Source organism: Caenorhabditis elegans, chromosome III (genome assembly GCF_000002985.6).
Source record: "Caenorhabditis elegans chromosome III".
In the NCBI taxonomy this organism is placed as follows: domain Eukaryota; kingdom Metazoa; phylum Nematoda; class Chromadorea; order Rhabditida; family Rhabditidae; genus Caenorhabditis; species Caenorhabditis elegans.
The window spans coordinates 4,066,243-4,088,472 of record NC_003281.10 but is presented as its reverse complement, the minus strand read 5'-3'; the positions used below and the strand labels follow the sequence as shown (position 1 = coordinate 4,088,472).

The 22,230-nt window shown below is 36.9% G+C and overlaps 2 protein-coding genes and 1 non-coding gene across 4 annotated transcripts; 1 reads left to right on the top strand and 2 right to left on the bottom strand.

Moving 5' to 3' along the window:
- Nucleotides 1-1,836: 1,836 nt before the first annotated feature.
- On the top strand, nucleotides 1,837-4,470 carry kin-19 (Casein kinase I isoform alpha). The gene is made up of 9 exons (NM_001384062.2): nucleotides 1,837-1,902; nucleotides 1,968-2,134; nucleotides 2,193-2,272; nucleotides 2,347-2,446; nucleotides 2,727-2,881; nucleotides 2,932-3,045; nucleotides 3,087-3,201; nucleotides 3,254-3,409; nucleotides 3,528-4,470. The coding sequence occupies exons 2-9, from the start codon at nucleotides 1,985-1,987 to the stop codon at nucleotides 3,681-3,683; spliced, it is 1,026 nt and encodes a 341-aa protein (NP_001369852.1). The 5' UTR covers nucleotides 1,837-1,902; nucleotides 1,968-1,984; the 3' UTR covers nucleotides 3,684-4,470.
- A 1,153-nt stretch (nucleotides 4,471-5,623) lies between these two features.
- On the bottom strand, nucleotides 5,624-21,840 carry unc-79 (Uncoordinated protein 79). 2 transcript variants are annotated; one of them, NM_001267957.3, is made up of 26 exons: nucleotides 21,732-21,840; nucleotides 19,090-19,207; nucleotides 17,404-17,564; nucleotides 17,221-17,348; nucleotides 17,059-17,173; nucleotides 16,844-17,016; nucleotides 16,040-16,576; nucleotides 15,332-15,910; nucleotides 14,869-15,184; nucleotides 14,733-14,815; nucleotides 13,599-14,561; nucleotides 13,352-13,550; nucleotides 12,349-12,507; nucleotides 10,738-10,803; nucleotides 9,552-9,819; nucleotides 9,437-9,504; nucleotides 9,161-9,391; nucleotides 8,811-9,114; nucleotides 8,481-8,633; nucleotides 8,039-8,429; nucleotides 7,737-7,958; nucleotides 7,092-7,401; nucleotides 6,777-7,036; nucleotides 6,558-6,731; nucleotides 5,980-6,119; nucleotides 5,624-5,927 (listed from the first exon to the last, which is right to left on the bottom strand). In NM_001267957.3, the coding sequence occupies exons 1-26, from the start codon at nucleotides 21,754-21,756 to the stop codon at nucleotides 5,792-5,794; spliced, it is 6,279 nt and encodes a 2,092-aa protein (NP_001254886.1). In that variant the 5' UTR covers nucleotides 21,757-21,840; the 3' UTR covers nucleotides 5,624-5,791. The 2 variants fall into 2 exon arrangements, with proteins under 2 accessions (NP_001254886.1, NP_001366699.1); NM_001381816.2 differs by lacking the exon at nucleotides 10,738-10,803 and having other exon boundaries at nucleotides 5,676-5,927.
- 21ur-12567 lies at nucleotides 16,977-16,997 on the bottom strand. The gene has a single exon (NR_052221.1).
- Nucleotides 21,841-22,230: the final 390 nt, after the last annotated feature.

Sequence of the window (22,230 nt, the reverse complement as noted above, 5' to 3'; positions counted from 1 at the left end):
ACATTAGCGTCAATTGATAACATTTTTTGCGGTAACATGGGTACTTTTTTGTCGAATGTTCTCAGCGGCTTCTGTTCGTCAAATCTGCAATTTTTAGATTTTTTGCACCAAAGTGCATGCACTCTCCAGTATTCTGATTCGCTCTTTTCCTTTCTTTTTGTTCCCAGTTTCCCTAACTTTTCTATTAGCAAAAAGAACGAAATAGGGTTTTTTTTTCGCTTTTCAGATCCTTTAAATTTTGTAATTTTTTGTTTGATCGATTAAAATATGAAGGGGAACAAAACCTGACTGTAATTTATCAAAAAATCGACAACTGTCTCTCGTGTTGGGTGTAAACTTTTATTTTGAAAACCGGTTTTTTGTTCGATCCGACAAAGGAATTATTTTTTGGGAAAAGGGCAAGAATTGAGTTTTCAAAAGCTGATTTCAACCTTTACCAGTGTTTTTTCCGAAATTGCTCTTAAAATTTGTTTTTTCTCGTTATTTTGTTAATCCACCAGCGTTCTCCCCATTTTCCACGTGATATTTCTCATTTAATCGAACAAAGTGACTCGTCTCGTTCATAAAAACGTAAAAATGTTCGAGGCGAGACGAAAAAGAGTGAAAGAAAACCGAGGAAAATGGGCGAAACTGATGCAAAATGCGAGAGAACGAGAGAAAACGACGAGTCGAATTTGAATTAGCGCGCAACCGCGACGCAATGAACACTGCGTCGCGGTCGGCCTTCCCGGTTGTGTGACTGACGAAATCGGTGCCCGACACCCTTTTCGCCCCGTTTCTTCATCGATTTCTGCTCGTTTTTCGACGTTTTTCGTGTTTTCGGCTGGGAATTATTTGATAATTGTGATAAAGTGGTCGGTATATCTAATATTTGGTTTGAAATTGAAGAAAAACGGCTAAAAGTGAGCAAATAAAGGCTGTCTTGTGAGTTGGATTAGGTGGCAAGTGAGTCATTACTGACGTTTTCAGACGGGGATTTCTAATGTTTAATAATTTTAATGAACTTTTTGGACGATTATCACAAGATTTCAAAGCGTGCACTTCGTTTTAGTGCAAGAAAGCCGAGAAATTTAGGATTTTAGCCATTTTCGATCGCTTTTTTTAAATTTTAATTGTTAACGCTCACTTTTTGATCGATTTTTGTATTAATGGCTCTTAATATTCGCAATTTATTCGTTTTACAATTTAATGTGAGAACAGGAGTAAAGAATTAGCAGTGATTATTAGCCTGCAGCTTGAAAAGCTTGTCCTTCGCGCACGTTTGTCAGTCTTGGTTTCTGAAGTATTACTTAAATGTACATGCGTACTTTCTATGTTTGAATAAAGTGTAGTCAGCTAGATTTTCAAGTTTTGAAGTTTTCAGCTATCGATTTTCCAATTTAGCTCAATTTGTTTTCACCTGAAACAATTTATTTTTCTCCTTTCTTCTCGATTCTTTCTTTTCAAGTTGTCTGTTTTTATTTAAAAAAAATAAGCAGCACTTCTTTCAAATCCGCAATTTTATGTCGTCTAACGTAGATTATCCTAGATTTTCGGAATATTTATGAGGAAAGTTTTTTGATATCACGAATACCTTTTTTTGTTTTCTAATGGAATGCTAAATTCAATTGGTAGTCGATGAAAAATCCTGAATCTTTCATTTTCTTTCAATTTATGTTCTGTCAGAAATTCGATGAACTACCGGGCTCTCAATAAAAAAAAGGTGTTGTTTACCCAATCCAATCGATTTTTGTCGCCAATTCGTTTACAATATCGTATTTCATCATTTCTGTTCCATTCTCAACCGCGTACCGTTTTCGTTTCTCTATTTTCCGTTCAAAAATAGCATATTTTCAGGTAGAGCTCCTCTTTCTTGAACCACCAGGTGCCCTCGTGCACTCAATTCGTGTTCTGCTATCAAAGGTATCGATTTTTACCATTTTTTGTTTAGTTTTAGTCAGTCACGATAGTGAATCATGAATTTTCAGCACGATCAGAGCAAACAATGGCAGGTGTGATGTCAGTTAAGGACTTCATCGTTGCGACAAAATACAAGCTCATACGAAAAATCGGATCAGGATCATTCGGTGACATTTATGTATCGATCAACGTGACGAACGGCGAGGAGGTGGCCATTAAGCTGGAAAGCAATCGGGTTAGTTTGAGCAGCTTCCATATTCTTTTTCGAATAATCATTCATTATCGATTTTTAGGCGAGGCACCCGCAGTTGCTGTACGAGTCCAAAGTGTATCGTATCCTACAGGGAGGAGTCGGAATTCCACATATCAGATGGTAACCTTTTTCTATAAAAAAGACCTAGGAACATATTTACCGCGTCTAAATTGTTCTAAAACTTGTAATTTCAGGTACGGAACCGAGCGAGAGTACAATGTGCTTGTCATGGATCTTCTCGGTCCTTCATTGGAAGATCTCTTCAATTTCTGCTCCAGAAGATTTACCATGAAGGTCAGTGGTGACGAGTAGCTTAAAATGAGTTTCAGCAGCGGATTCCTCTGCTTCACCGCGCAATTACTTCACGTGAATATTTCAATTTCAAGAATTACTTTGAAATTCGCACATGAAACGTATTAATGATCATTGTTGCCAATGTGTTAGAGTATTGGTCATAGAAATAGAGTTCTCAGAGTTCAGAGTAAATAAATAATAAACGATTTCGAAAATGAGTGCATCCTTCTCACAAATTTTCATTATTAAAGAAGTTTCCATCAAGATAATTTTTTTTCAGACTGTTCTCATGCTGGCTGACCAGATGATCGGACGTATCGAATATGTGCATGTCAAGAACTTTATTCATCGTGACATAAAGCCAGACAACTTCTTGATGGGAATAGGACGTCACTGCAACAAGCTCTTCTTGATCGACTTCGGATTGGCCAAAAAGTAATCACTCACTATCATAGTTTAACAAATATTCATCAAATTATTTTCAGATACCGTGATTCACGCACCAGAACTCATATTCCATACAGAGAGGACAAGAACTTGACCGGTACCGCCAGATACGCATCCATCAACGCCCACTTGGGAATTGAGCAGTCGAGAAGGTATTTTAGATTTTTTTTAAATTTAAAATTTACTGTTTCAGAGATGACATGGAATCCCTTGGATACGTTTTGATGTACTTCAACCGTGGAACTCTTCCATGGCAAGGATTGAAGGCCGCCACGAAAAAGCAAAAGTATGAGAAGATTTCTGAGAAGGTTTGTGGTGTGATCCTGTCATTTTATCGATTTTTCAACTTAATGTTTTCAGAAAATGACGACATCAGTCGAGCACTTGTGCAAAGGATTCCCAGCTGAGTTCCCAATGTACTTGAGCTACACAAGAGGACTTCGTTTCGATGAATCTCCAGATTACATGTACTTGCGGCAACTGTTCAGAATTCTCTTCAGAACGCTCAATCATCAGGTTCGTGTTAAAACAATTACAATTACAGAAAACCTTTTCAAACATAATTAATACTTGAATGAATATTTTAAAAAAAGCAACATTGTTTAAGAAAATATAATAAAATGCATATTTACAGTACGACTACACATTCGACTGGACAATGCTCAAACAAAAGGCTCAACAATCGCAATCCAGTGGCGTCCCCGGAACCAACACTACTACACAGGGAGCTACCGTTCCATCAGCTGGAGTTCCAGCTGGAGTTGCACCAGGAGGAACTACTCCACAGTAAGACGTTTTGTTGCCGTCCTGAGGCTTTTTAATCCAAAAAAGCCCATGTTAAATCATGTACTATCCTTTCTTTCGTCTCTCTACTCTTTTCATTTTTTTCCCCTCTACTATTTTTGTCTTTTCTTGGGCTAACATGCCTCTTTAACTGTGTGCTGAAAATTGTGGAATGTTTTGTTGTATTTTATCTTTTAACCAATTTTTTAACTAAAGATGAATACTCTCTACTTTTCGCAGTTTCAGCACTTTTATTTGTCGTTTTATAAATAGTCTCATCATCTTCTCCTACTCTCTTTTATTTCCTTCTTTTCCATTTTAGTAGGATTTTTATTCCCCCATTTTTCGAATCGTTTTGACCTTTTTTTCTTGAATGCCTCCCTATCAACATACCAATATATTTTTCTCTCTATTCCCCCCTACCATTTTTCCCTTTCCTTTCTTCGTAATGATGAAAATGTCCCAATGTCGGGCACTCAAAAATTAAAAAAAATACTGAAAAAGTCAAGTGGCCGAACATGTTTTTGGGTATAACCGGCTCACCTTGACACACCCACCCCCTCTCTTTTGGCTCCAAATGCCTCTCAATACCCTCCCATAACTTCCCCACCCAGAAATCAGAGCCCCACTCCGTTCTTTTTTGTGTGTAATCAATAAATTGTCGTAATTCTCATCACATTGTTTTTTGCGACCTTTTCTGAAAACGACCAGAAAAGATGCGCTTGAGTCTCTCACATCTGCTGCTGTCGAATTTTTTTCCGTTTAAACTTTAAAATGAACAAGTTCATCATTTTAGAAAATTTGTTTTGTTTTCAAACTTTTCAGGAATTTAGTTTTTAAAAAATTAATGCTATTTCCCGTAACACCCTTTTGAACTTTCCTACCCTAAAAATATGTCTATATAAACTTCCAAAAAATACAAAACTTCACATATCGGATAGTTCAATCGATCGCCAACAATTCGATGGCACAAAAGCCCAATGGGCCTCCAAAAGAAGACACTTGGGCATGACATCCCGATCTCTGGACTTTCATGGAATAATGGAGGAGTTGTTGAATGCTCGACAAGGATCCTGAACTGACGACAAAAAACCAATTGGAAGGATAAATTTAAGTGCTCCAATATGTTGGAGCATCCAAGGTAAGCTCTTTCAGCAGATAATTAAAACTTTTCAGGAAAAACGGAATTTTCCGAGAAATTCGAAAGAACACAAGCTCGACGAATATAAATATCATTTCATGTTTTAAGACGAATAAATTTAAAAAATAAAGAAGAATAAGAAATTGAATAAAAATTGATTGAAAGCTTACTCGTTTTATTGTTATCCAAAGTCTCAATACTGTTTTAATGTTTTGGGTCTCGTTAGGTGTACGCTGAAGAAGTTATTACCTAACAAGAGCCAAAATATGGTTGATGATTTCTTTTTCAATTCGTCTGGAAAAAATTGCGATTTATTTATAATTTTCGAAACTCTTCTTATTCGCAAAAAAATCCGTTTGTTCTCCTCTACAAAAGTACCTACCGTATATTCTCTATTAGTGCTGCATGCAGCACTAATTTCCAGGCCCTTTTTTAATGCAGCACTATTGGAGACTGCAGTACTACTGGAGACTGCAGCATTAATTTTCGAACGGCAATTTTCAATTATAGATCACTAGTTTTTTGTGACAAAAACTCATTTTTTTCAGCAGAAATTCATTGCGAACATTGCGAACTTTTGTAACAAAAAGACCCACTAATTCAATTGCTTTCATAAATTATCAAAAAATCATCAAAAATATACAAAAAATACCCAAAAATACCCGAAAATATCGAAACTGTCAAGTGACTCTTTTAATAGAAAATGGGGTGCAGCACTAATAGAGAAAAACGGTACTTGTGTTTAAATAAATGTGCGTTAAATTTAACTTTTTGAAGTTGTGCAAACCCTGTCCCAATGCACCATGTTCCACCCGAAAGATTTACTGCAAATGAATTCCTGATATAAGTAGAAAAATAATAATTGAGAAACCATTTATAGTAAAAATTCATTGTTTTGTTTTGAAAGCACCGAAAATCGTATTGTGAAGGATGTTTGTGTGTTGTGTGAACCCGTAACGTTTCGAATTGATCATTTAGACAGTGTAGTAGGGCGAGGCAGCAGAGGTTTGCAGTTCGACCTGCGATATCTTGTATCTCACTTTCTTCAGCCACTCCGTCACCAACGGAGCTTCCAGGGAGGGCTGATTTTGGCAAGAGTCGAGTTTCATTCTGTCATAAGAGAAATGGTTAGAAGCGGATCAGAGTTATCGAAAGGACTTACCTTAATTGATTAGGTATTTGCGAGTGATAGGCAGTCAGGATGGGTGCCCACATCGAGTAAAGTTGACAGAGAAGAGCAGAATTTACTTGTTGAAGAGCTTGGATTGTGTTCAGAAAGTGCAAGTTGACCATGTCGGCTAGCTGAAAAATTGTTATGCTCACTATCAATTGATAAATAAGGTTTATATGTGCTCTGTGAGCCACTAGGGAGTCTCTAGGCATACATGCCTGCCCTTCTAGGTTGCCTGGAAAGCAGGCATTCTTGTGGCTAGTTGAAATGAGAAACTATGGGAATAAATTGAACATCCCGCCAATAAGGTTCGAAATAATTCAAAATTAATTACCAGCCAAATATTTCAAAAATTTTAGACCATACTTTCTTAAGTTTTTTCTTAAAAAAAAATAAATGAGCATTTGAGTTTCCCGCCAAAAGTTTTTGAAACTATTTAAATTTAATTTGAATTTCCTACCAATTTTTTTTTTTCGAAATGTTAAAAATTGAATTTCACGGGAGACTAAAAAATTTAACCGTTCGCCGAATTACTTTGAAAATATTTTTCAGTTATTCAATTACCGTACCACTTTTGAATGACTGAGAAGTTGTAGAATAGCGGGAGTTACACGAGCCCAGAAATCAACCAAATGAGCAAAAGCAGTTGTAGAACTGTAAGTTGCAGCTCTTTCACAATAGACAGTCCATAGTTGACATAGATGGAAAGCATGGAATAGAGCTGACATATGTACAACGGATTGCTGAAATAGTACATTTTAAATATTGAGATTTTTAAGGTTAAAAACCTTCGATTGATCGGCAAATCCAGCCAGCACAAAATGAATGTAATCAGCCATATGCTGAGAGCATTCAATTGGAACTGGAAGGCATGAATGATTGGCGTGTAGAGCACCGAGTAAGAGCCAGGAGAGCACACGGACATTGGTGACACTATCGGCAAATGCACTCGGAGCTGCTTGTGTGACAGAAGGAGGAGACATGAGCCATGGAATGAAACGGATTACTGTACGGCAATCACGTGCATTGGATCTTGACATTTCAACGGCTGGAAAAATGGAGAAAGATGTATGAAAGATCATGTCTTAAAACTTTAATCTTACCTATAGCTTCCGCCAACTTAACCTTCAGATCACCACCGAGGGCATCTGAATTCGATTCTTTTTTCAATTTTGCAATAACATGTAAGTCAGCAATAAAGTCCAATACTTCAAAAAGGAATGGTCTTATTGCTTCAGAAGCAGCTGTATTGAATTGATCATCTAAAAGAGGAACTTCGATATCTTCTCCAGCATCTTGAAGGATCATGTTTGCAATTGTGACGTAGTTGGATTCATGAAGTTTTACTTTGAATTTGATAGCTTGCATTAGCTCTGTGACAAGAGCTCTTGTGATGCATTGCTTGTCGCGTTCCTAAAAACGTTTTTTTTTATTTTGAGTAGATTTTTAGAAGTTTTAATCTCTGAAAATCATCACTGGAAATCAAAAAATCTTCAGTACTCCAAGCGTGAAATGTTTGAAAAAATGAGAAAAGATTTAGGCGCCCCGGGAGCTTCTGTTTACAACTTACTCTTAAAGTTCGGCAATGTTTCGTCAAACTTGTGCAACTTTCTGTTGAACTTTGTTTGCTTACTACGTTTTCTTAAAGTTTGGCAACTTTCTGTGAAAATTTTCTTTTCAAAAAAAAAAACTTTCTCCTAAGGTTTGGAAACTGGCTATTCTAAAATTCCTTCAAACCTATAACTAACCCGAATCAGGGCTCTATTACAAGCAGTGCAGACGCCAAGAAGTGATTCCAGTGATACATCTGCACTGTGAAGTGACTCGGAGAGCCATCTTGCAAATGCTTCAACCAAAGTGACCGGTGACTTGCTTGAAGAGAACGTTTGAACTTTGAACACGTGAGTCATCACAATGATCACATTTTCGATTTCAGCACGTGTTGGTGTGATTCCATTGTCAGCAGATATCTGTAAAAATTGTGTGTGCGAATATTTTTACGAGATTTTCAAAAAAAAATTGAAAAAAATGCTCAAAATTCAAAGCTTACTGCCGAATGATATCGTTTGAAAAACGTCTCCAGATGGCCGACGAGATCTTTCCATGGATTATTATACATATCAGTTGGTATTTCAACAATATAAAATGCCAAATTTTTCATGATAAGCTTCACAGATCCAGGCCAGCTTTCTTCCAGATCTTCCATCAAAATCTGAATGAAGTACACCGGAGACAACTCGGGAAAGTCAGCCAGCGAAAGTGCGACGACTGACCAGAAGGCGTCAGGTCTAGGGATTTTTGTGTCGAAGAGTTGAAGACAAATTGCGGAAGTGGAGAGATGATGAAGAGAGACACGGAGCATTTGTTTTGCAACTGAACGAGAGTTTGCTGGTACGAACATCTCGGTTGAATGCCATGGGTACATTGGAGTGTCAATTAGTCTGAGATTTCTAACTTTGAGAACCAAATTCAATGTTTTCTAAATATGTTACCTGGTAACCGTATAAAGTATTTTGAAAAGAATCGGAGCAGCCATCGAAGGTTCTCGGTGTAGAAATGTTTCGAGAGCTATTAGACAAAGAGAAATGGTTTCTTCGTCGAACATCTCGATGGCTTCATTGCAATGTCCACATCGGAGAGTACAACTTAAATTTTAAGTTTAGTGAACTCCAGTGAACTCCAGATTTCTCTTGGCTCAATTCTACAGTAACCCTACAGTACTCAACAGAAATCCATAAAAGACATATTTACTTTTCGCTTAAGGTAAGTCATGCCTGTAGGTATCTTAGCGCCTAGATGAAAGTCCCCATTAAAAATCTCACCTTTTCTTAACCACTTCAATTGCACTTTTCTTCCTTCTCACTTCTTGCACAGCAGTACTTCGTTTCCTTGCTATCAATGGCTCCGGAGCCAATCCTTCCGGCTCCACAATCGTTGGCTGCATTACACAAACTGCACCAATATGAACCATTCCTTCAGCGGCTGGTGTTGCTTCTTGGATTGTTGTCACTGTGAGACTTTCCGGTCGGATCAGCTCCGCCCTTGCCACGTCGTCGTCTTCAATCTCGTCCCACGTGTCTATTTCTGCGGATTGATCGGCGGCATCGGAGCACTCGTGGACTTGGTCTGAAATATTTGAGGTAGAAATCTACGGGGGTAAGAATGTACTCACTTTGTAAAGTCTTCACCACAATCCCAATCAGCCTGACAATATATTCACTGACTGGAAGTTGATCGAATCGGTACTTATAAAGTATCAAAATCAGTGACTGCAGCCATAAATGTCTTGTATGCTGGGTCAAAAGTGCAAGGGAGTAGTTGGTCACATTTTGGTCAGAAGCCAGTTTTTGAGGACTTGGCAAGTGAATAAGAAGTTGAGCAACTGTTGGAAGAAGTTGGTTTCCTGAAAAGCTATTTTCAGGTTGGTAGAAAAATGTAATGGAATTACCTGTATGCAAGTTCATGTCCAAAATTTCAGGGAGTCCACTAATGAAAGCATTGCAAACGGCAGCTTTTCTGAAGTAAAAATCATAAAATTTGGATTTTCCAAGCTAAGAACCTACCGTAACCTGGCTGGCGGAATCGTGAAGCACTTTTCAGTACTACTGTACCCCAGCAATGTGTTAAAGTGCCGAAATACTAGAGATTGTTTCTTTGCATTTGCCTTCTCATCGGTGGGCGTTGAATTCTTATTGGAAAGAAATGTGACAAAAAGCGAAACGACTAGGTATACGGTATGTCGTTCTGGATTTTCCATATCAACGACTCGATTGAATAGAAGACACATGTTACTCTCCTCATCAGTGAATTCACGGAGTCTACCGTAACCTCCTGAAACAGTTTTGATTAGGAATAATAATGGGTTGTTTTAAGATTGGAACTTGAACACGTACCAGACGGAAGGGGGGCACAAAAAATGTTTTATTTAAAAAATTTTAAGAATTTAAAAATGCGTTGAAACAAACTTCAGCAAAATGTTTTAGACAATTGAAAATATCTCAAATGGGTTTTCAATTTTAAAACTAATCGAAACCCGAGCATTATTCAAAATGCTTAAAATGCCTACTCGCCTGCCTCTAGGCGTGTGATTTTTCTTTTCGATTTCAAGGCAAGCTACGCCCGGCATTTTTTCGCCCGTATGGAAATTCTAGAATTAATTAAAAAATATATAGATCATCTCAAAATTTAAATTTTGGACTGTAAATCTCAGAAAATTTGAATAATTTCAGGTACGTCTTCAAATGGGATGCTTCATAAATGTGGATCCTTTTGAATTTTTTAACTTCAACAGTTTTCAGTGGCCTAGAAAATAATGAAACCTCAGCCAGTGATTTAAGGATTTCTCGGAAAAATTATCGTGGAGGAGGTTCTTTTTGTTTCTTTTTTTAAAATCAATTTTAAGTGCTTTTAACCACCACCGCGTCTGCACCTTGGTCTCAAAATCAATAAGATCCACAATTTTTGAAGCAAGAACAAAGGTATTTTAAACATAACCTATTCCTTTTCGAATATAAATTGCGAAAGATAAATCTTTTGCAAGATGTATTCTGGGCAAACTTAAAGAACTAAAAAGAGAGAACTAAAACAAAATATTTTCAACAAAAAAAATTAATCAATGAAAAATCGAAAAATGAAAATTCTGCATGCATAGAAGTTTACTCTCAAATCAATTAATCAATGAGAAGCGAAAGAAAGCTTTTTTGGGGGATAAAAATCTGCCCATTCGATGGGTATAACATGCACGCGTACCATGCCCGTAGTTGGCAGTGACAGAGGAGTTCGGCGAGGAGACGTCGTCGTTTACAGCCACATTTGCTGAAATTATTGAAAAGGGAGAAAGTGTTAGAAGGCGTGGGGAATGTCGGTGGAAATTCAAGGGAAGGTGAGACAAGGTGTATTTGCCTGGCAAATTCAAAAGAATCACCTTCGAACTCAATTTTCCGCCGACTTTAAAAATGAAAAAATTGCAAATTGAAAAGATAGAGAAAGAGCTAGAAGTAGAAGAATCACACCCAAACAACGATAGACATTCACAAATTATTGGGAAAAGGTGAGTGTGAGTTAGAAGAAAGTCATTTCAAAAAATAATTTTTAAAAAACCATTCAAAAAAGGATTAGGAGTGAAAAACGGAAAAAGTGATTTTAAATGTTCTGAAAAAATTGACAGAGAAATGAAATTCATGCTTGATATTATCACATTTAAAAAAACTTCGGAGTTCTGCAAAAGTTCAAGTTTTAGAGCGTGAGTGAGCGGAGTGATGTTCCTTTAAACGGCTATGGTAAAAAGATTGAGTCCGCCCTGATAGGCAGGCACGTCTGGGTGCCAACTTTATGCATGCCTCATGCCTGCCTGCCTATTGCCTACTGTGTATTTTGCCGTGAGTGTAGTTGGTTGATGTTGCAAAGTGTATAGTTGTTAAAAAAAATCAACAGGGAAAATAAGTAAATATTTACGAGGTGTTTGGCAGTGGGCGTGTTGGCGTATAGGTAATTAGGCGGAATAGGATTTAACCAAGTATTTTATTAAGTTTTTCTACAAAAAATTACAGATGCTCCTCAAACAGTCTAGCGTCATAGCTAAACTTTGGCAGGCTATATCTCGGTTACTTTTAGGCTTATCAAAAATTGTTCCACTAACAAAAAAACTAAAAAAAAACACCTATGCTCCTCTCGCTCTAAAAACTCATCATAATTCGGGACTTAATAATGTTAATTTTTAAAAATATTGCGCTTAAAATCTGATAAATTAAATCTTCAATCTCCAAATCAATGCATCACATTGTATGAGCAAATATGTTATTTTTCAAATGTGATTTTTAAAACCTGTTTAAAACAAATAAAGACTACATCCAACATGCCAATCATTCCAAAGTTATTATGCACACATACACATCAATCCAGCAGCTGAAGAAACGCCACCAGACGTCATCATAGAGACTAGAGACGCAGCACCAAGTGCCACGTCAGCAGCCATTTCTCTCCATCGATTAACCACTCGTACCATTGTCACAACTTTTAGTATTTTGACACGCGCTGACAGAGCGGCTTCTGATAAACGTCCACGACGACGCCACCGGGCAACACGACTTGATAGATGAATATCTGTTATGGTAAAAGACTGATTTGGTAAGAGGTTCTCCTACCAAACAGTTGGAATGACTACAGGTGCCTAAAGGGGATTGTTATTGGTTAATAGCACATTTGATGGACAAGCTAGAATCACAATATAAGGGTTATGGTTAGAAGAGGTAGTGATAGACAAATAAGAAGTGGTAAGAATTTGGAAATGTTAGATGAGAGTTTAAAAAAACAGATGTTAATAATGTAAAAGATATTTCAATAGAACTAAATATTACGTACCTGGATCTGATGGTAGATGTGCTAATTGATGCTTCATTCCGTCATACTGTTTTAGATGACGAACTATTGATCGAGCTGTACTTGCATTTTCGATTGCGGATCTTGCTTTTGATACTTTTCGTTGGTAGAGTTCGGACATTGGATCAGTGTGCATTAGGTCTGAAATTATACACTATATGGTTAATTCAGGGGCATCTATGGCAGGAGGATGTGCCTATTTTGTGCCTGCCTGCCTACCAGGGTTGGGCATTCTTAATTGATTGATTTCTTGAAATTCTTGAATTCTTGAGATTTTGTCAAGAATTCTTGTTTCTTGATTTCGTGATAAATTGTGTCAAGAAATCAATAAATTTTTTAACTCGAAATTTAGGCTTAATTTAGGCAAAAACTGGGTTTGGTTTTCCACTTTTTCCGAATTTTTTTTTTCGCTATTTTTGTCATTTTCAGAATATATTAACTCAAAAAACACCATAAAACCCAATTTCAGTTGAAAAACGAGAATTTCAGAAAGAAATTCAAAAAGATTGAAAAAGTTTTTGTCGAAAATCATTAGTTTTGCACGTTTTGCCCATTTTCGAAGTTCCTTCTGATGATATTCGTTAACAAATAAGTTAAGACTGATAAATTTAACTATTTCTTCCAATTTCGTTCAAAAATATTGGCCGGAGACAATTTCTTGATTTTTCTTGATTTCTTGACTTTGAAAAAGTTTGCCCACCCTTGCTGCCTACCCATTTTCTGAATTTTAGCGTGAAAGTGCATGGGAAACTATGGGAACTTTAAATAAAGTTTTCTTTCTCAAAAAATTGTCTTACTGGTTCATTTTTGATGTTAAAAAAATTCTTGTCTAAAAGCAACTGATGTCAAATAAACACTTCGTTTCTAGGAATTAGTTGCCCTTACAATTATCACTTTTAAATTGAATTAGTATTTTGCAAACATCAGGCGATAGGCATGTACGCCTGAAGGCGTGCCTTCCTGCCATTTCAAAGAATATAATTACCTTGCACAAAAATGTTCTCCTCCGTTTGACTGCTCAATTGACTTTCCAACACCAGAGTTTCAAATCTTTGAATAAAAAAGTCGAAAGTCAAAGTAGTCTGGTCGGGGAGCAAAATTGACATCATTGTGATCGCATGAATGATCAACGGACGGTCCACAATGCAATGATCAAATTGTGATTCGAAGCACATACACATTAGCTGAAATTTGTTGATGCTTAAAAATTCTTAATTAAATTTGAATCTCACCTTCAAAGTATGTCTAGGCATAGCTCTTAAAGCAATAATTGCTCTCTGAGCCACGGATGGATTCGGATCGTGTAACGAAGCAATAAAGTGATAGAAAACTGCTGCCAAGCAAGTTTGAACCACTTTATTTGCTTTGACAGGAGCTGTCTTGATCATTTGAGCCATCACATAAGCCTTTCCAACTGCATCAAATCTCACATTCCATTGCGGTGACGTGAAATCTCTGTGAACCATTTTCCAAAACATTTCCTCTCCGCATGGCAGGGTCATTGCATGGAGTAATAGATGAGTGGCTAGCTCCCCAACTTGAATGTAATCTGATCGGAGTCGTTCCCAGAGTTTCGGAACCATTTGATTCTCTTGAGTCCATATTAAAAATCCACGATGTTCTCGTCGAGCATTACTTAAAGCTTCACAATGAAGGCAGAGGTACTTCATAGAGCTCATTACGAAAAACTCAACGTCGGGCTCGACGGCTTCATCTAAGCATGACAGTAAAGAATGAATCATTTTAAGTTGAGATGGAAGTTGTTCGAAACTAAATCGAAATCTTCCGACACTTGTCACCCAAAAATCAGATGGTGGTTGCTTTTGAACAGGTGTCTGTGGAGTTTGAATGATTTGTCCTTTTATACTCGGATGAACTGTTGTACTTGTAACAACTTGTCCAGTTTCTAACACATTATCATGAGTAACTGCTTCAGCCATCGCTACTTCCATTTCTTCGCACGGAAGTATTCCAACAAACTCGCATTCTTCAACTTCTTCCTCAGCTTCACAAGCCTGAGCAACACACATCGTTTGAGCTTGAAGATGTTCTGGAAATGGCCTTGACGGAGCAGACGTTCCCGGAGATGTTCCTTTGCTTCCCGACTCAGTTAAAGGTGATAATAATGTACTTCCAGGACCAGTTGGCGTGTCAGTCGTCTGTTCATCATAGTTTGGATCCTCGTCGACGGTGGTCTGGAAGCTCATCGGAGTGAGTTTAACTAGAGGTTTTGCAAGGAAGTAATTATTATAAAATTTATGGTAACCAATGTTCTGGAAAAACCCACAAAGTTGTTTAGAGTCTCAATAGAATTTCAGCAAAAGAATTTCAATTAAATTTTAGTTTTAATTTTAAGAAACACTCACAATAATTGCAACTTCCCGCTTTGGGCACACTTTCTGCGTAATATTCATCACCATTTGATGCACAAATGCTGTTTGCTGACATTCTATAATCATTTTGAATTTAATAACTAAAAGTCCAAATAATTCAAAAACTTACGCTGACAATCTGCAAACCCATCCAACTCTGGATCATGACAGGAATGTGGCACCGCGCGTATTGGAATTGATACTAATAGCTGCATACATTCAAAAAGTTTATCTGTGAGGGCAGGTGTCATTGATCGATCAGAATCATTGAGCTTCATCTGGAGCACCAGTGTATCTACTAGGACCACATGCACTGACATTTCTTCTTCTTCCAAATCATTTTCAGAAAGTGGTGGAATCTCGATTGTTCGTAGTTTTTGTAAGCATCGATTGAAATGTTCAAGAATCATGTTCAGGGGTATTGTGATATCCAAACGGGAAAGTTGCTGAAAAATTAAAGAATATTTCTGTTGTAAGTCATGAAGCTATTTTCCCTTACAACATTAAATGCGAAAATGTATATTTTCAAAATTTCTTAAAATTCGTTAATCGATTTTCAAATGGGTGTGTGAATTGGGCCCAAAAATACTTACATGAATCCATTGCAATGCATTAAACATTTCATCATAATCATCTCCACCAATTCTTCCAGTCATAAATCCATAAACTTCTTTCGTTTCAAACGGAAGTGGACACAAATCCGGTTCAAAAATCTTACAGAGAAGAATCTTGAGTTCCGGTTGATTATCTTCTGTACAATCATTGACAATTGCTTCCAACCAACGTGGCATTACACGTGACCATGTCTCTAGACTAATGACGTCATAGGGCATCAATGCTAGAAGTCGTCCCAATCCTTCTTTTATTCGATCGATTACAGGCCGCCCATCTTGCTCTTCACATTCACCACATAGACTTGATATGAATACAGCATTATGAACACGCATTCCAATATTGATCCAATCAGATACAAAATCCGTTTTTAATTGTTCTAGGGATGCACCCATTGAATCATTTGGAAGAAGAGCTGTTGTTGAGAACCACTCGAATACATTTTGCATAATATACCCAATTGCACGAGGATCTGCTGATTCATTTGGAGGACATAGACCAGCCATTAACCACACTCCGAATCTACTTAACATTCGACGTTCGTCAGCCATTTTATCGATCTGAAATTGTTTGAAATATGTAAATGGTAAATTTTGTATTTTAAAAAAGTTTCCGATACCGCTCTAGTCTAGAATTTAGACATTTTGCAAAGTTTTACACTTTCAATTAAGTTTTCAATGATTCCTCACCTCTTTTCCCATAGATGTTCCCCCATCCAACTGCCTCAACCATTTCGGCTTCTTGCCTTCTCCTTCATTTCCTTCAAACATTGTAGTTTCCCTTAATAACTTTACAATACTTTCAACCGTTGGCCATTGATCATCTGTTGACCATACAACCCCACTTCCTTGATGTTGTAAATGTTTAATAGTCCCTTCTTCATGTACTAATGTACTACAGTCCATACATAATCTCATCGGTACGTGATTATGTCCTCTCGTGCACTCATGTGAACAGCATATCGTCACTGCGAGTCGTGATTGAGACTGACACTCTTGTCGTTGACACGTGGCGTTTGAAGCAGGCATTGGTTGAGCGATGTGTTGAGTTATGACTTTTCGTTCTCCGGTCACTTGTTCCGCGCATTTCCGACATAGAAATATCGGCGGAGAAGTATCGGCAACATCAGCGCATATCACTGGGTCGTAACATCTTTTCACACTTGCAGTTTTATCAGAGCATCCTGTGGATTGACATTGAACTGTTCGCCAAGCATGTACTCGGTACTGAAATAATATTTTTTTAAACTTTCTTTTGCATTTGGAATACAAGAACAATTGACAGTTTTTCCTATCAATTTTGCATTGATAATTTGGTTGCAAAATTTTCTACCAAATTATTTTGAATTTGATCTATAATTTATTGAACTTCCTCCGAGCACAGTCTTCCCGACGAATCAAATTAGTTGCAGTGGGCCGTCGTTAATTGGTTCAAAAGTGGGGTTAGGCCAGCGCTAATTGGTCTAGGCATAAGACTAAAAATACTCTACATACCTGAATAGTTTTCCTATGCAAAATCTGTGGATTCGGAAAAGGCCAGTAATGAAAAAGCAAGTTGGCAGCTGCAACCCTGCTTTCACACGTTCCTTTTGCAATCACTTGAAGAAGATCTTGATATACTCCTTGTGAACAATTCATTGCAGATTCGACGATCCATGTGTGTAAACCTGAAATTAAGTTTTTTATCTGAAACGGGGAAAAAAACTCACTGGGATCATGTGTTTGTTGTAAAACCAGCATTAATACACCGGGAACACTGTATTTCACATATGTCTCGTCATTTATTGCAAATGGAAAGACACAATCAGCAAGGAGATGCACAATCTGAACTTTTCACATTTTTCAATTCTTCCAGAGTCGGGTTACTGTACCTGCTTATCCAATTCCCTTGGAAAAATACCCAACTGACTGGCTAAAAGTAAAGGCAGTTGTTCTAATGATTCCCGTTCCAAAAATATCATCAACGCTTTTATTGTGTCTAGAATTGCTTCTCCTATTGCTGAAATTAATTTTAATTAAAACCCGTAAGATGTCGGCCACAAAAAATAACAAACCTTGTGGTTGACTTGTGATAAGTGGGAAAACGTCTAAAAGGTTGACTATTGCATAGTAAAGAGCCGAATAATTGAGATTTGGATATAGATTCCATCGTGCCGCGTCTGATGAAAACCGTTCACAGTAGTTTGTTTGTGTTGATGGAAAGTCTTTGAGAAACCTGAAAATTCAGAGAAGTTGAAAAAAAACTGGAAAGGAGTTTTTGCCTGCCTGCCTGCTACCGTCTGATTTTTGGCATAAAACAAATTGTATAGTGTCTGCACAGTTGCAGACATTCTTTGGGCTAAGTATCTGATTAGAAGGATGTCAAAACTGAGGATCACATTAAGGCAGTAGGTAGGCGTAGGTCGCAGGCAGGCGCCCTATATTCTACAAGCTCTGAACTTTCGCCAACTCAAAAAGTTGAACTTAGCAAATATTCTTCAAAGTGACGTGTTTTTCTTTTTCGAAATCTTCCAAAAAACGTCACAAAACTCAATTTCTCAATTTCCTCTTCCAATTTTCCACCGTCTAGTTTCTCTTCCCCTTTTCCCTCTCCGTAAATATTTTCTACCAATTTAATTATTTTAATTAAATGTCTATCTATCGAATTTTAATTCGTTTCAACTAAAGCCATTGATGAAAACTTAATTAACTGCTGTAAGCTCTTGCGTGCAGAAGCTCTCCACTTGGTTAGCATTCTTTTTGTGTCGTCGTTGCGTTTTCCGGTTCCCGCCGCCGCCGCCGCCAATTTGAATTTTGAATTGGGCAACCGGAAGAACATCGACTTCGTTTTCTTCCTCCCTGTTACTTTTTGCTTCCAAATTTCGGATTTTTTTTTTCGTTGTTGCTTCTTTTTGATTCTAGTGGTTTCTGTTTGCATCTCAATGCTCACTAGAATGACGGAATGCTCATACTTCAATTTTTTCTAGCCAGTCAAAAATTACTCCGAAGTTTAAGATTATTTTAGGGCAAAACGCGTCTGCAAGTTGACCTTCATTTGCCTAAGCCTACGCTTGATCCAATTCCTAGGCCTAAGAATAAACCTAAGCCTCAGCCTAATAGTAAGCCTAACTTGAATTTAGTTAGGCGAATTGCTGATTCTGTTTCACTTTTGAAATTCGTCACAATTTCTTTTGCAGAGAAAAGTAATTAATCGCCAATTCCTTTCTCCTATTTTCAACTCGCGTTCTGATGGAAGTATATGATAAGGGAAAATGGAGAGGGGTTAAAAAAGTAAATGAGAAAGGATAAAAAACGAAGGCGAACGAGATGAATGACTGGATTAGGTACTGGATACCATGAGTAGCTTAGTTAACAAAAAAAACTCATTTTCAGGGGTGTATACTAGCCGAAAAATAATAAATAGAATGCTTTTCCAAATGACTTGTCATGTTTGATTCTTGTAAAAATTATTCGAAATTTCGAAAATCGAGCATTTCCGGTGAAAACGGAAACTTCACTTCGTCACTTCACATTTATTTCAATTTTACGAGTAAAAAACACTCGCCTAGAAGAAAACATAAGACTTTCCAATTTTAGTTTGAAGTACCATTTGCAGTACAAAGTACTTTACATTCATTTGGTACTTATTCACATTTCCTCTCCACATTCCACAAGATCCAGCAAGACTTCCAACATATGGTTCTCATAAAACTTGTGTTCGGATTTTTATTTCAACATGGGATTTTTGAAGAAGAGCTCACCCGATAAGTGTTTGTTGAAAATATCTAAGCGTTGTGATGATTTCCGCATTCGACGGTGGCTGCTGATTTGTGGATAGTCGGATTTGGAATTCGGACAACGTGCGGATCTTCGCAGAGACTGAAATTATTTGGAGGTTAGTTAGTTTGTGAAAAATTGATAGTAGTGTTTTCATGTTTGAACTGATTGTGAGGCCAACCTTAGGCTTAGGCTTAGGCTTGAGCTCAGACTTAGTCCTAGGCGTAGGCTTAGGCTTAGGCTTAGGCTTTGACTTAGGCTCAGATTTAAGCCTATTCTTAGGCTTTGGCTTAGGCAGAGGCATAGGCATAGGCATAGGCTTAGGCTTAATTTTAAAAAAATTGTATCTCTTTTTTTCCATATTATTTGTGAACTTTCAATATTTTCAGATTTTTGGTTTATTAAAAGTAAAATGCACATTTTCAAAGGTGCACTATAATTAAAGAAAACTGGTTTTAATCAATATTTATATTTTTTAACGAAAGAAATCGTGGCTTTTGCAGATGTTAAATGTTCAGTAATCTTTTTTAGAGGTGTAAAATCACAGTACACCCCCTTTTTCAATACCATCACAATTTACAAGACTATGAATTTTTTATTTTGGACGTCCTTAGGCTGATTTGAAATTGCTAATTAATAAATTAAGTATTAAATAATTTTTTGGAATTAACCACTTTAGAATTTTAAAAATCAACAGATACTTCTAATTTTAAGTTGGAAAATTTTTTATATTTTCAATTTTACACCAACTGAAGTTTATTGAAGCCCCCAACAAATACCGTTACCAAATGAAAGTTTTGGTTTCTGGATTTTGGTTGTTCTACACACCTCAAAATTTAGGTTTTTGGACTAAAAAACATACATGTATAATATTTTAATAAGAAAGCCATTTATCAAGAACAGACTAGTCTAAGCCTAAACAGAGAAAATACAATGTTAGAATAGAAGTGGTGATGGAAGGGAGAAGAGGGGTTGAAGAGCTTCTGCTTCTTCTTGTCGGAGAGTCTCGAAGCCCCGCCCAAGTGTGTGAAGGAGGACTGCTGGTGGGGACGGAAATGCCCTCCAGTTTGTGCTTCTTTTCTTCTTTTCGTCCGCCCGTTTTTGCTGGTGGATGGCCTTTTGGGTTTTGGTTTTCATTAGGCTGCTTTTCGCCTTTTTCTCATTAACTCCCCTCTCCCCGCCTCTTCTTTTCCATTTAGTTCTATTGAAACTGGCTCCTCTCCTGTTGCACGACGGGCACATCCTCATCGAGTTTCATTTTTCAATTTATTCCATTTCAATTTTTTCACCCATTTATATCCTTATTTCTTCTCATTTCTGTTTCGAAATAGCTTTTCTTTGGTTCAATCTTTTTTGTTCAGAAAAGTTTAAGACATTTTCAAAAGCAGTTCAAATTCATAAGTTCATTCTAAAATTGCCGAAAGTTTTCAAGTGGCAACATATATTTTTAAAAAGCAACTATTTTTGTTAGTTTGCAAATTTTGAGATTAGCTGACATAAATTGACCAATGATTACTAAAAAGAAAAGATTGCAATTAGTACAAAAAATCTAGGCATGTTGACAGATCATAGGATAGAAAATACATTAAACTTTCAGGCTCTTCTTGTAGAGTTAGAGTGTGGATCTATAAGGAAATTGTCAAAACCTCTCCCATAGTTATATACGGTCAAAATGACAAAGTGAAACTACCGCAGTTTTTTTTGTATTGCACCTCATTGAACAACTTTGGCAGTTCATATCTTGATTAACTTTTGCTCTATCACATTATTTTCAACTACTGAATAGTTTCTTATTTTTTATTCTACAGTTTTACAGTTGATTCCTTTTTGATATCTTTCAAATTTCCTGTGATAAAATTTACACAAAGTGGAGTAGTAAAATACAAGTTTAATAGAGGAAATTTAATGCAATTTTCTATTTTCATTAAAAAAACAGCAATTCCTCAGTTCATGCCTTACTTGAAAATAGGCAAAAGAAAAGTTTCTTCTATTTTTACATTCTATATATTTTTTAAATGTTTTTATTTGAACAATGTACAGGTTCCAGAATGTGATATATTTTTCAAATGAATTGTTTTTCAAAATCTTGGAAATTAAAATTTTTAGCCACACAAAACCTTTTCCCCATAATAAAATGGTCGAATTGAAGAAAATGTGGTTCAAAAAATCGACAATTCAGATTTTTGGATCAGCCGGGACACAAATTCCACTCTGATTCTTTTGTTAAATATGGCCTGTTTCAAATTAATGATGTAGCGATTTATGTACTTTTTTTTATAGTCAAGGTGAAATTTTCGTTTCCGTGGATCAAAAGCCCCGGTCAATTGTGCATTTTTCGACTTTTGCAGCAAATTGATAATAAATGTTAAGTAGTAATGCAAAAGTTACTCATCCCGCGTAATCTTACAGCACCTCACCGTGTTTTCCATTACAAAACCCTACCAGTTATTGGAAAGAATAAAAAATGCCTGCCTGCCTACCTACAACGCAGGAGACAAGGTAGGCATAGGTATGCATGATTTGAAGGTTTTTTAAACATCTATCTAACACCCTATCTGACTTTTTCCATTCATAATATAGAGCTACTTTATTCTTTTCAAAATTTCCAGACGTGTCAAAAACTTACAAGTGGCCGCCCGTGTTGTCGCCATTCGTTGTCTTCTTCGTCCTCTATGATGTTGTCTTTTTCTACTCGTTTCTCACACATCAACGACGTGGCATTTGGCGGAGGATCTGCAAGAAAAGCAGTACTTGAGCACACGTTCGTACACATATTTTGTAGTGGTCAGACGAAAGAAATGTATCAAAAACGACGGAATTCAAGTGTTTCCGTACAAGAAATTGAAGGAAAAATCGAAGGAGCCACATAATTGAATAAGAGAAGAAGAAGAAGCGGTGAGAGAAGTGAGACTGGATTTCAAAAATAGAGAACGTTTTAGGAAGAAGGTATTACGAGGGTTTGGAACTTTCAGGTTTGGAGCGCCAGTCTGGCTTCGGGGCAGCCTACCTATGCCTTGTACCTTCACATTTACCTACTGCAAAAGTACTACAGGACATTTTTAACAAAACTACAAACATAACTAAAATTTTTAAAAAAAGTTTTTTGCAAAAACACAAAAAAACTA